This window comes from Heptranchias perlo, chromosome 6 (assembly GCF_035084215.1).
Source record: "Heptranchias perlo isolate sHepPer1 chromosome 6, sHepPer1.hap1, whole genome shotgun sequence".
NCBI lineage: Eukaryota > Metazoa > Chordata > Chondrichthyes > Hexanchiformes > Hexanchidae > Heptranchias > Heptranchias perlo.
In genome coordinates, this window is record NC_090330.1 from 52943989 (window position 1) to 52957315 (window position 13327).

The 13327-nt window shown below is 53.1% G+C and overlaps 1 protein-coding gene across 1 annotated transcript in view; it reads right to left on the minus strand.

The window, feature by feature from the left end:
• LOC137322995 (NADP-dependent malic enzyme-like) overlaps positions 1 to 3293 on the minus strand; it is a 191425-nt gene extending 188132 nt beyond the window's left edge. Inside the window, exons 1-2 of the mRNA XM_067986317.1 lie at positions 3014 to 3293; positions 2685 to 2918 (exon numbers count right to left, since the gene is read on the minus strand). Coding sequence (XP_067842418.1) covers positions 2685 to 2918 — 234 coding nt within the window. The 5' untranslated portion in view covers positions 3014 to 3293. The remainder of the gene's footprint in view (positions 1 to 2684; positions 2919 to 3013) is intronic.
• Positions 3294 to 13327: the final 10034 nt, after the last annotated feature.

The window sequence follows — 13327 nt, forward strand, 5'->3', positions numbered from 1 at the left end:
TGTATCCTTTACAGTGAAGACGCAAGCAAAATATCTGTTCAATTCATCCGCCATTTCCTTATTCTCCATTATTAATTCCCCAGACTCACTCTCTAGAGGACCAATGCTCATTTTACTTACTCTTTTCCTTTTTAAATATCTGTAGAAACTCTTACTATCTGTTTTTATATTTCTAGCTAGCTTTCTCTCGTACTCTAATTTCTCCCTCCTTATTATTCTTTTAGTCATTCTTTGCTGTTTTTTATATTCTGTCCAATCTTCTGACCTGCCACTAATCTTCATGGAATTGTATGCTTTTTCTTTCAATTTGACAAGCCTATTATGCGGCACTTTATCAAACGCCTTTTGGAAGTCCGTAAACACATCAACCCTCTCTGTTACCTCATCAAAAAATTCAAGCAAGTTGGTTAAACATGATTTGCCTTCAACAAATCCGTGCTGGCTTTCCTTTATTAATCCACACTTGTCGAAGTGACTGTTAATTTTGTCCCAGATTATCATCTCTAAAAGTTTCCTCACTACCACGGTTAAACTGATTGGCCTGTAGTTGCTGGGTTTATCCTTACACTCTTTTTTGAACAAGGGTGCAACATTTGCAATTCTCCAGTCCTCTGGCACCACCCCCGTATCTAAGGACAATTGGAAGATTATGGCCAGTACCTCCGCAATTTCCGCCCTTGCTTCCCTCAGCAACCTAGGATGCATCCCATCCTGACTGGATAACATATCTATTTTAAGTACAGCTAGCCTTTCAAGTGCCATCTCTATCAATTTTTAGCCCATGCAGTATCTCAACTTCCTCCCCTTTTACTGTGACTTTGGCAGCATCTTCTTCCTTGGTAAAGACAGATGCAAAGTACTCATTTAGTACCTCAGCCATGCCCTCTGCCTCCATGCATAGATCTCCTTTTTGGTCCCACCCCTCCTCTTACTACCCGTTTACTGTTCACATGCCTATAGAAAATTTTTATGTTGGCCGCCAGTCTATTCTCATACTCCCTCTTTGCCCCTCTTATTTCCTTTTTCACCTCCCCTCTGAACTTTCTAGTCAGCCTGGTTCTCACTTGTATTATCAACCTGTCATCTGTTATATGCCCCTTTTATCTGCTTCATCTTACTCTCTACCTCTTTTGTCATCCAGGGAGCTTTGGTTTTAGTTGCCCTACCTTTCTCCCTCATGGGAATATATCTAGACTGTACCCGAACCATCTCCTCTTTAAAGGCCGCCCATTATTCAATTACAGTTTTGCCTGCCAATCTTTGATTCCAATTTACCTGGGCCAGATCCATTCTCATCCCATTGAAATTGGCCCTCCTCCAATTAAGTAATTTTAGAGTGGTCCTTGTCCTTTTCCATAGCTAATCTAAACCTTATGATACTATAATCTCTGTTCCATAAACGTTCCCCCACTGACACTTGCTCCACCTCATTTCCCAGATCCAGATTCAGCAATGCCTCCTTCCTCGATGGGCCAGAAACATACTAGTCAAGAAAGTTCTCCTGAACACACTTCAAAAATTCCTCCCATTTTCACTACTCTATGATTCTTACTCATCTCTAATTTCCCTGCAAATTTGCTTCTCTATAACCTTCCCACTAGTTGGTGGCCTAAAGACTACCCCCTGTAGTATAATGGCACCTGTATTGTCTCTTAACTCTAACCAAATAGATTTTGTCCTTGACTCCTCCAGGACATCCTCTCTCTCCAGCACTGCAATATTCTCTTTAATCAATACTGCCACCCACCCCCCTCCTTTCTTTCCTTCCCAAACACCTTGTATTCAGGAATATTTAGTACCCAATCCTGCCATTTTTGAGCCAGGTCTCAGTTATCGTCACAACATATTCCCATGTGGCTAACTGCACCTGCAGCTCACCAACCTTGTTTACTACGCTTCGTGCATTTACATACATGCACTGTAAACCTCTTAGATCTTGTATTCTCTCCTTGTCTGACCCCATCTAATACTGTACTATTTCTTAATCTAGTGCTATCTGTCTCTCCCAATCCTTTATGCACCTTGTTTCTCCTTTCCAAAGCTACATCCTGGTGCCCAACCCCCTGTCAAATTAGTTTAAACCCTCCTCCACTGAACTAGCAAACCTCCCGACAAGGTCCCAGCTCTGTTGAGGTGCAATCCGTCCGGCCTGTACAGGTCCCACGTCCCTCAGAACTGGTCCCAATGCCCCAGAAAAGTAAAGTCCTCCCTCCTGCACCATCTCTCCAGCCACACATTCATCTGCCCTATCCTCCTATTTCTATACTCACATGCGGGTAGCACCGGGAGTAATCCGGAGATTACTACCTTTGAGGACCTGCTTATTAATCTCCTGGAGAAAAGTTCTGGATACAACCTTCCTGATCTTTAAAAGGTAGTCAAGCAAAACTCCAGAATAGTCATCCATCCCCACATATTTATTATTAAATTTTGGCTTGTTGCCCTCCACAGACAACACGTCCCTCCTGAAAACATTAACAGTTCCACACTGCAATAAATTCAATCACCGAGGCCAGGATTCTGCAGCACTATTTTCCATCATGACGAACCCTTCAGTAGGGAGCAGTTTGAAAGATATAATGAAAGTCAATGCTTGAGCTGACAAGATGCCGGCTTGTTATGTCTTCTCTCCCTCCCCCACAGAGGAAGTTGTTAAACCCTCCTGCACCCTGGCTTGTCTTTACCTTGTTGAGTTGGGGGTTGCGGGTAATCTCGTAGCCCCTTTTCTTGGTGTGAAGCGGTTTGCCGCGGTCTCGGCCGCTGCTGCTCGCTCTCACCCATTGCCATGGTGCGTTGCCGCAGTCGCTCCGGATTCCTGCTCCCGTTACCGGGGTAAACAGTGGATTTGTGAAGATTTTCGCCACGCCGACAAACCGCTTAGAAAACGCCAGCGCGCTCATGTTCCTCGCCGCATTCATCTGCAATAAAATCACCACAAGGAAGGTTCAAGAACACCTCGGGGGGAGGGAGGGGAGGGAGGTAAACACCGGCCGGTGCAGAATCGCTCACTCACCTTCCGACTTTACTTTTGTGATCCGGAGCGGCTACAAGGTGAGAATAAAAAGAGATAACGGCAGTTATTGGGTTGTGTGATTGACAGCGCTCATTTATTAATGACCTCCCCCGCAGGTCAAAGGTTCAGGCTTTTATTGGCCTGCAGTTTGTGTTCGCTTTTTCCCCCCCACCCGGCCGGCTGCCTGAAGCTGATGAACTTGCTGCTGATCCAACTCCTCCTCTCCCCGTCACATGGCGCCACTCAGCCCGGAACGGCCGAGCTCAGTCTCTGATTGAATCTCCGGGACGGCCGAGCTCAGCCCCTCCCCGAATCTCCGGGACGGCCGAGCCCAGCCCCTCCCCGAATCTCCGGGACAACCGAGCCCAGCCCCTCCCCGAATCTCCGGGACCGCCGAGCCCAGCCCCTCCCCGAATCTCCGGGACGGCCGAGCTCAGCCCCTCCCCGAATCTCCGGGACGGCCGAGCCCAGCCCCTCCCCGATTCTCCGGGACGGCCGAGCCCAGCCCCTCCCCGAATCTCCGGGACGGCCGAGCTCAGCCCCTCCCCGAATCTCCGGGACGGCCGAGCCCAGCCCCTCCCCGAATCTCCGGGACGGCCGAGCTCAGCCCCTCCCCGAATCTCCGGGACGGCCGAGCCCAGCCCCTCCCCGAATCTCCGGGACGGCCGAGCTCAGCCCCTCCCCGAATCTCCGGGACGGCCGAGCCCAGCCCCTCCCCGAATCTCCGGGACGGCCGAGCCCAGCCCCTCCCCGAATCTCCGGGACGGCCGAGCCCAGCCCCTCCCCGAATCTCCGGGACGGCCGAGCCCAGCCCCTCCCCGAATCTCCGGGACGGCCGAGCCCAGCCCCTCCCCGAATCTCCGGGACGGCCGAGCCCAGCCCCTCCCCGAATCTCCGGGACGGCGGAGCCCAGCCCCTCCCCGAATCTCCGGGACGGCCGAGCCCAGCCCCTCCCCGAATCTCCGGGACGGCCGAGCTCAGCCCCTCCCCGAATCTCCGGGACGGCCGAGCTCAGCCCCTCCCCGAATCTCCGGGACGGCCGAGCCCAGCCCCTCCCCGAATCTCCGGGACGGCCGAGCCCAGCCCCTCCCCGAATCTCCGGGACGGCCGAGCTCAGCCCCTCCCCGAATCTCCGGGACGGCCGAGCCCAGCCCCTCCCCGAATCTCCGGGACGGCCGAGCTCAGCCACTCCCCGAATCTCCGGGACGGCCGAGCTCAGCCCCTCCTCGAATCTCCGGGACGGCCGAGCCCAGCCCCTCCCCGAATCTCCGGGACGGCCGAGCCCAGCCCCTCCCCGAATCTCCGGGACGGCCGAGCCCAGCCCCTCCCCGAATCTCCGGGACGGCCGAGCCCAGCCCCTCCCCGAATCGCCGGGACGGCCGAGCTCAGCCCCTCCCCGAATCTCCGGGACCGCCGAGCCCAGCCCCTCCCCGAATCTCCGGGACGGCCGAGCTCAGCCCCTCCCCGAATCTCCGGGACCGCCGAGCTCAGCCACTCCCCGAATCTCCGGGACGGCCGAGCCCAGCCCCTCCCCGAATCTCCGAGACGGCCGAGCCCAGCCCCTCCCCGAATCTCCGGGACGGCGGAGCCCAGCCCCTCCCCGAATCTCCGGGACGGCCGAGCTCAGCCCCTCCCCGAATCTCCGGGACGGCCGAGCTCAGCCCCTCCCCGAATCTCCGGGACGGCGGAGCCCAGCCCCTCCCCGAATCTCCGGGACGGCCGAGCCCAGCCCCTCCCCGAATCTCCGGGACGGCCGAGCCCAGCCGCTCCCCGAATCTCCGGGACGGCCGAGCCCAGCCCCTCCCCGAATCTCCGGGACGGCGGAGCCCAGCCCCTCCCCGAATCTCCGGGACGGCCCAGCCCAGCCCCTCCCCGAATCTCCGGGACGGCGGAGCCCAGCCCCTCCCCGAATCTCCGGGACGGCCGAGCCCAGCCCCTCCCCGAATCTCCGGGACGGCCGAGCCCAGCCGCTCCCCGAATCTCCGGGACGGCCGAGCTCAGCCCCTCCCCGAATCTCCGGGACGGCCGAGCCCAGCCCCTCCCCGAATCTCCGGGACGGCCGAGCACAGCCCCTCCCCGAATCTCCGGGACGGCCGAGCCCAGCCCCTCCCCGAATCTCCGGGACGGCCGAGCCCAGCCCCTCCCCGAATCTCCGGGATGGCGGAGCCCAGCCCCTCCCCGAATCTCCGGGACGGCCGATCCCAGCCCCTCCCCGAATCTCCGGGACGGCCGAGCCCAGCCCCTCCCCGAATCTCCGGGACGGCGGAGCCCAGCCCCTCCCCGAATCTCCGGGACGGCCGAGCCCAGCCCCTCCCCGAATCTCCGGGACAGCGGAGCCCAGCCCCTCCCCGAATCTCCGGGACGGCCGAGCCCAGCCCCTTCCTGAATCTCCAGGACGGCGGAGCCCACCCCCACCCCGAATCTCCAGGACGGCCGAGCCCAGCCCCTCCCCGAATCTCCGGGACGGCCGAGCCCAGCCCCTCCCCGAATCTCCGGGACGGCGGAGCCCAGCCCCTCCCCGAATCTCCGGGACGGCGGAGCCCAGCCCCTCCCCGAATCTCCGGGACGGCGGAGCCCAGCCCCTCCCCGAATCTCCGGGACGGCGGAGCCCAGCCCCTCCCCGAATCTCCGGGACGGCGGAGCCCAGCCCCTCCCCGAATCTCCGGGACGGCGGAGCCCAGCCCCTCCCCGAATCTCCGGGACGGCCGAGCCCAGCCCCTCCCCGAATCTCCGGGACGGCCGAGCCCAGCCCCTCCCCGAATCTCCGGGACGGCCGAGCCCAGCCCCTCCCCGAATCTCCGGGTCGGCCGAGCCCAGCCACTCCCCGAATCTCCGGGACGGCCGAGCCCAGCCACTCCCCGAATCTCCGGGACGGCCGAGCCCAGCCACTCCCCGAATCTCCTGGACGGCCGAGCCCAGCCCCTCCCCGAATCTCCGGGACGGCCGAGCTCAGCCCCTCCCCGAATCGCCGGGACGGCCGAGCTCAGCCCCTCCCCGAATCGCCGGGACGGCCGAGCTCAGCCCCTCCCCGAATCGCCGGGACGGCCGAGCTCAGCCGCTCCCCGAATCTCCGGGACGGCCGAGCTCAGCCCCTCCCCGAATCTCCGGGACGGCCGAGCTCAGCCCCTCCCCGAATCTCCGGGACGGCCGAGCCCAGCCCCTCCCCGAATCTCCGGGACGGCCGAGCCCAGCCACTCCCCGAATCTCCGGGACGGCCGAGCCCAGCCACTCCCCGAATCTCCGGGACGGCCGAGCCCAGCCACTCCCCGAATCTCCTGGACGGCCGAGCCCAGCCCCTCCCCGAATCTCCGGGACGGCCGAGCTCAGCCCCTCCCCGAATCGCCGGGACGGCCGAGCTCAGCCCCTCCCCGAATCGCCGGGACGGCCGAGCTCAGCCCCTCCCCGAATCGCCGGGACGGCCGAGCTCAGCCGCTCCCCGAATCTCCGGGACGGCCGAGCTCAGCCCCTCCCCGAATCTCCGGGACGGCCGAGCCCAGCCTCTCCCCGAATCTCCGGGACGGCCGAGCCCAGTCTCTGATTGAATCTCCGGGACGGCCGAGCTCAGTCTCTGATTGAATCTCCGGGACGGCCGAGCTCAGCCTCTCCCCGAATCTCCGGGACGGCCGAGCCCAGCCTCTCCCCGAATCTCCGGAACGGCCGAGCCCAGCCCCTCCCCGAATCTCCGGGACGGCCGAGCCCAGCCTCTCCCCGAATCTCCGGGACGGCCGAGCCCAGCCTCTCCCCGAATCTCCGGGACGGCCGAGCCCAGCCTCTCCCCGAATCTCCGGTACGGCCGAGCCCAGCCTCTCCCCGAATCTCCGGAACGTTTCCCCCGTCTTAGGGGAGGCCCAGACAGTTTACCTCCGAAATGGAACATTTCTTTATTACATTCTGATTCATATTAAGCATTTTCTTAAAGAAGTGTTTGGCAAACTTTATTTTTCCCACATGGGGAGGAGAAGTGCCTGTAAGTGTTGCAAGGATCCATTTCCGTTTAAATTGTTTCCTGATGTTGGGTGATTGCAAACAAATGAAGAAAAGTTTGCCAAACATAGGCCCCATTTCTTCAGGCATCCATGCTTCAACAGCTTTCATTAGTATTCTGTGGGATATTGTACATTGCTTCAATCAATATCTTATCTATCCAGGTCTTACCCTGAATCCCCACCACTATACGATTAATTAGTGGGGGTATGGAAGCAGACCCTCGCACCGTATCACCTGCAGCACAATGTGCAAGCTTTAGCTCAAAATAGTACATCATGCACACTGCACCGACTGTGTTTCACTGATTCAATGGCCTCGATATTAACCCTCCCCCCCACAACAGGTGGAAGAGGATGGAGTGGGGGTTAAAAATTTTAAATGAGGGAATGCATCCCCAACCCACTGCATACGCGATTGTCGCCATTTTCACGGCGATGGGTTTCGTTGCGTGCAAGTATCCCAGGGCTCAGCAGTAAAAGGGAGGCAGGAGCTGCCGGCTCAAGAATGTAAGTGCCTTTTACAGCACTCCTTGTGGGCCAGGAGGAGCAGGAGTGCTCCTCCCGGCCCCTCAAGGAAGCCTTCGGCCTCCCCTCTGCCGATCGCGGCCTCTCCCTGCTGCCGCAATTGTAGCTGACCTTCCATTACCCCCCCCACCCCAGCACCGATGTCCACTCAGTAACACGATCACGGCCGACCTCACCACCTCCCCACCACCCCCAGCACTGATGTCCTCTCCATGCCGAGATCGGCCGACCCCTCCCCCGCATATATTTTCCAGTATGTATTGAGGAGTCAGCCTTGCTTAGTGGTAGCACTCTCACCTCTTAAGTCAGAAGGTTGTGGGTTGAAGTCCCACTCCAGAGATTTGAGCACATAATCTAAGATAACACTTCAGTGCAGTACTGAGGGAGTGCTGCATTGTCGGAGGTGCCGTCTTTCAGATGAGTCGTTAAACCGAGGCCCCGTCTACCCTCTCGGGTGGACGTATAAGATCCCATGGCACTATTTAAATAAGAGCAAGGAAATTCTCCTGTTGTTCTGGTCAATATTTATCCCTCAACCAACATCACTAAAAAAGATTATCTGGGCATTATCTCATTGCTGCTTGTGGGACTTTGCTGTGCGCAAATTGGCTGCTGCATTTTCCTACATTACAACAGTGACTACTGTAAAGCACTTTGGGACATTCTGAGGTCATGAATGGCACTATATAAATGCAAATTCTTTCTTTTACCATGTGACAAAACTGTACAATGACTTCAAAAAATATATGTATTCTCCCCTCAAAGAAAATTATTCAGAAAAACAAGTTGTAATAGATAATATCATGCTTTCCATCTATTATTATAGGCTAAGTTCATATTAATTAAGGCGTAGCAAAGACTAATGCTCAGAAGGGAACACGCTTATTAGATTTACTGTTGGATAACAGTGTTTTGATCTCTGTTACCCCTTCCAGACTCTTGAGGACAAATATTTAAGGAGTCATTTTCTGACTTTGCGTTCCATGACTTCACCTTGCCTGCCAAAAGCACACATTGTAAATTTGAATGCGCACAACCATTTAAATGAATGGTTGGAAAATTATGTGCCGTACACGCCTGAATTTCTGATATCCAGTCCAGGAGGGCAAGGCACACTGCCAAAAGATCAAAGTTGGAAAATTCACCGTTAACACTGCAGCCTTTTTTGGCTCTTTGAAAATTTTTAATAGCTCTGGTCCTCCCTGGTGGTCCTCCTGATCTAGAGGTTGTTTGCTATTATTTCATTACTTCTCTTCTTAACATCATTAATTCTTTTTGAACCCCCTGCCAAGTCCGTCTATAGGTCAAGATAGTGTTCAGTTGCCTTATTATTTTTTCTTGGGACTGCTTCCTGGAATGTGGAGTGGAGAGGGGTCCATCCCATGCTTAAGATTGCAGTTTTCCTCAACAGTGTTTTCTTTACAATGATATCCATACCGACCTCAATAAAATACACCTTTCTTGCTTTCTACATCATTAAGTTGCAATTTTCCAACTAATACATTCCAACGAACCCAATCTTAGCACCACTTGTTAAGGTGCTAAATTGTGATTGCAGCTCAGAGCTGATTAGGTGCCTTAATTTCCTGTCACTGCTTGGTTTCTCCTTTTGCTTATTGAAAAATGCTGATAGATAAAAGAAAGACGCACATATATAGTGCCTTTCTCGACCTCAAAATGTCCCAAAGTGCTTTTCAACCAATGAAGTACTTTTGAAATGTAGTCACTGTTGTAATGTAGGAAATGCGGCAGCCAATTTGCGCAAAGCAAGATCCCACAAACAGTAATGTGATAATGACCAGGTATTCACTTTTTTTAGTGATGTTGGTTGAGGGATAAATATTGGCCAGGACACCAGGAGAATTCCCCTGCTGGTCTTCAAAATAGTGCCAGGCAAACTTGTAAAGTGCATCATACTGTTATGCAAGTGCCACGCACACTCTCCGCAATAGCAGACAGAATGGATGAGTCCACCTCCTGCATTAGTGGAATGGTGGGATAGGTAAGTGTGGGAATGTCTGCAATGGAGAGAATGGCAGCCTCCATTGAGCTTCAAGCACGGCTCACAAATGAGTACACTCAGGCCATGACAACGGCCGTGCGGACTCAGGATGCCAATATGTCTGCTGCCTTAAGCAGGCAGGCAGATACTTTAGCTGTGGCCTTAGAACACGTCACAGATGTGCTCCAAGCTGATGTCCAGCAGAATGGTAGGAGTGATGTGGCCCTGGCCCCGGAGAGGGATGATAATGAAACAGGCCATGGAAGTGGGGACTCCACTCAAAATGCTCCCACATCTCACCCATTGTCAGCCCCCCTCAACCAGTACCAGCAATGTTGCCTCCTCTCCTGATGGCCGAGTCTGCCTCTGCACAGGTGCAGGTGGAGCAGTCTTTGGTGGGGCCCCAGAGGACGTAGGCTGAGAGCAGCTCAGCAGTCAGGGCAGGTACCTGAGCAACCTGCCACTACCTCTATTGAAGCCACAGGGGATGCACCATGTAGAAGCGGTAGGAAGAGGAAGGCGAAGGTTTTGTAACCACCAAGGGTATGCACAAGGGTGTCTGATGCAATGTCATGTTTTACATTTATATTTGTTTTTTCTTGAATGCACATTAAATATTATAATTGTCACGACCACTGCCACGTCTTGTCCATTCTTGAGTCCCTTTTGTGAAAGCGCCCTTTCATGTGCTTCATCATGAATGGCAAGACTTGATGCCACCCATTGGGTGCATTTACAATGGGTGTATGCATGGTTGAAGGACTGTTTTTGCAAGCGGAGTTGGGGGAGCGGGGGGGTTGTTCCAAGCAGTCTGAGTAGTTCATTATCTTCAGTTTGAAGATCTCCTTATGAGAACCTGTTAGATATGAGTGAACCCCTGGCATCACGAGCAGCCAGGAGCTGCTCTGGAGATGGGTTCCCCATCTTCGTCCTCCTCCTCCTCATTGTCTTCTTCAATGTTGCTGGCAGGTGAGGATGCATCATGAGCACAATCGAGCTCTCTGCTGAGCGATGTTGTGCAGGGCACAACACACAGCTATTATTCTGCACAGCTTCACTAGTGAATAGTGAAGGGCTCCCCCAGATCAATTCAGGAACCTGAAGCACATCTTCAGCTTTCCTATGGCTTGTTCAATGACAGACCTGGTAGTGATGTGACTATTGTTGTTCCGCTGCTGTGCCTCGTTGGTGGGGTTTCTCACAGGTGTCATAAGACACATCTGCAGAGAGTATCCTTTGTCTTCAAGGAGTCAGCACTTAAGTCTGTCTTGTGCATAGAAGAGGGCTGGGATCTTAGACTCGCGCAAAATGAAGGAATCATTTTGCCAGTGGAACTTTCAGGTGTCAGAAGCACGCGCGTATCCAAACACATCCGGGTCGAACCTGGAAATAGGCGCGTTGGAGCCGGAATGCGGTCTTGCTCCGAAAACAGAGTATTTTTACTGCCCACCCGCTCCCAACCCACCTGTTCTTGGGGTTAAAGTTTACCCCTTAATGTTTCAGGTATAACCAATGGGTTCTACCTGAAACGATAACTTGTCTGTTTTTTCCACAGATATTGACCGACCTGCTGAGTGTTTCCAGATTTTCTGTTGTTTCAGAATTGAATATACAACAGTTTTCTCCATTCAGGCATAAATAGTCAGAAAATGCATTTTGATCACTTCTTCCAAAGTAATACCTTCTGTCAACCCTGAAGTCTGAAATAAAGACACTTGACCTTATAGTCCAAATTTAAGCATTATTGTCCTGCGAAGATAGGGATTTTGTGGAGTTACGAAGCTAACCCTTTCTCAACTGAAGTGTCTGGTGACATTAATTCTTTCCTTTCATGTGTAACATCCATAGAATATTAATGTGGTTTATGGTTTGAAAAGTAAAGCATTTTTTTAAATTAAACTTTCCTCTGCTGAGAACAGTTGGAAAATTAAATGAAAAAAGGGAAAAACATGGGTGAAAAGATAAACAATATTACACTTTGATGCATTGTGACAAAATTGAGAAAGTAAAAAAAAACTTGTTGCACATTTGGGAGATTGTGAAACTGCCATGTTAGAACTGACAAAACACACATCAAAACTTTTGTAGCATAGTTAAGGCTCCAGAACAAAGGTATATCACTAATTTAAAACATTTTGGCCGGGGAATGTAATGTATTCCTGTCGAAAAAGGGCAACAATCACATATTAAACTGCTAACCCTTTAAACAAATAATCTGAAACACTTGAAAGCATCATTCTCTTTTATGACTCTCCTGATGGACATTCACCTCAACATTGGTATCAACATGATAATAAATGCAGTGCAGATCAGTGTTCACTGCTTATATATCTAGCGGCCCAATTTTGTGCTCCCAACAAAATTAGTGCTGGGAATTGAGCTGACTGCACACAATTTTGCTAGGTCAGGTCTTTTGAATAAGTAGCAATAACTCCCAGTACAATTTTGGCATCGTGCCAGCAGATTGCCTGATAGGGCATGCAGAATATCTGGCTATTAGCTTAAACTTAAAGAAATCTGCCCACTTAAAGTTAAGTATCTATATTGTCTCAGTGTTTATAAAGGTTTAAAATTGATTTTAAGTATTTGCCAGGTTGGGGGTGGGGGGGGGGGCGGTGGGCGCTGGTGGTGGCAGAAAAGTGCAAAACTAATCCAATGTAGGTCCCAAAACGGAGTCTGTGGACAGGTGATAGCGTGATGCAACACCCAATCCCTGCTTCATAGCTGGGAAACTAGACATGTTAGATGTGAGAAAGATTTCCCCATTTGGCACACTCCTAAGAGACAACTGTGCAATTCACCTGTCAGGAGGTGACAACCAAGCTCAATGGTCTGTACAATGCATGGGTGTCATCTATGATGTTCTGCCCTCTTTGTGACATGCCATCTGGAAAAAGTTATGTGCCCTATCAAACTAAAGCCTCATTCCACAGGGAGAGTGATGATTGTATTGCCCCTTGAAACAAAGCCTCTTTTACCTGCTTGATATATCCATTGATAGCCAATTGAATGATTTAGCATGTGTTACCAGTAGTGCTTTGGAAGGATCTGATAGTGTGAGAGTTTAGTGGATATTGGACTTCATGTCCTTGGGGAGAGTTGTTTCTGTGGTGCATGTTGTCTGCAGGTTGGTCTCCAGGAGGTGGCATAGCTATGTTGCAGCCTCCTTTATGAAATGGAGGTGCTAAAGACAGGCCTTTCCTGAGATGCCCATGAAACACTGTGGGCCCGATATTAGGAGGGAGGCGGGTTGCAGCGGGAGGTCGACTGGGCGCGCGGGTAACCCACCCAGTAAAATCGGTGGGTTCCCCGCACGTTCATAAGTAAATTGAAGCCACTTACCTTGGCTTCCAGGTTTTGTGCTGGAAAGCTGCGCAGAAGGCGGACTGCGCACCCGCATCATAGGCTGTCAGCTGGAGGAGCCCTATTTAAAGGGGCAGTCCTCCACTGACTCATGCTGCAGAAAGGAGTCAAAATTACAGCACGGAGCAGCCCAGGGGGAAGGCTGCTCCCAGGTTTAATGATGCCTCACTCCAGGTCCTACTGGATGGGGCGAGGAGGAGGGGGAGGACAGAGATCTTCTTTCCGGTGGACGGGAGGAAGTGGCCTGCCTCTGCCACCACGAAGGCCTGGCTCGAGGTGGCAGAGGAGGTCACCAGCACCTCCAACATATCAAGCACCTGCATACAGTGCAGGAGGCACTTCAATGACCTAAATAGGTCAGCCAAAGTGAGTACACTTACTCATTCCCCTACACTCCGTCTGCCACATCACTGCCCCCACACCACATCTCCTTCTGCA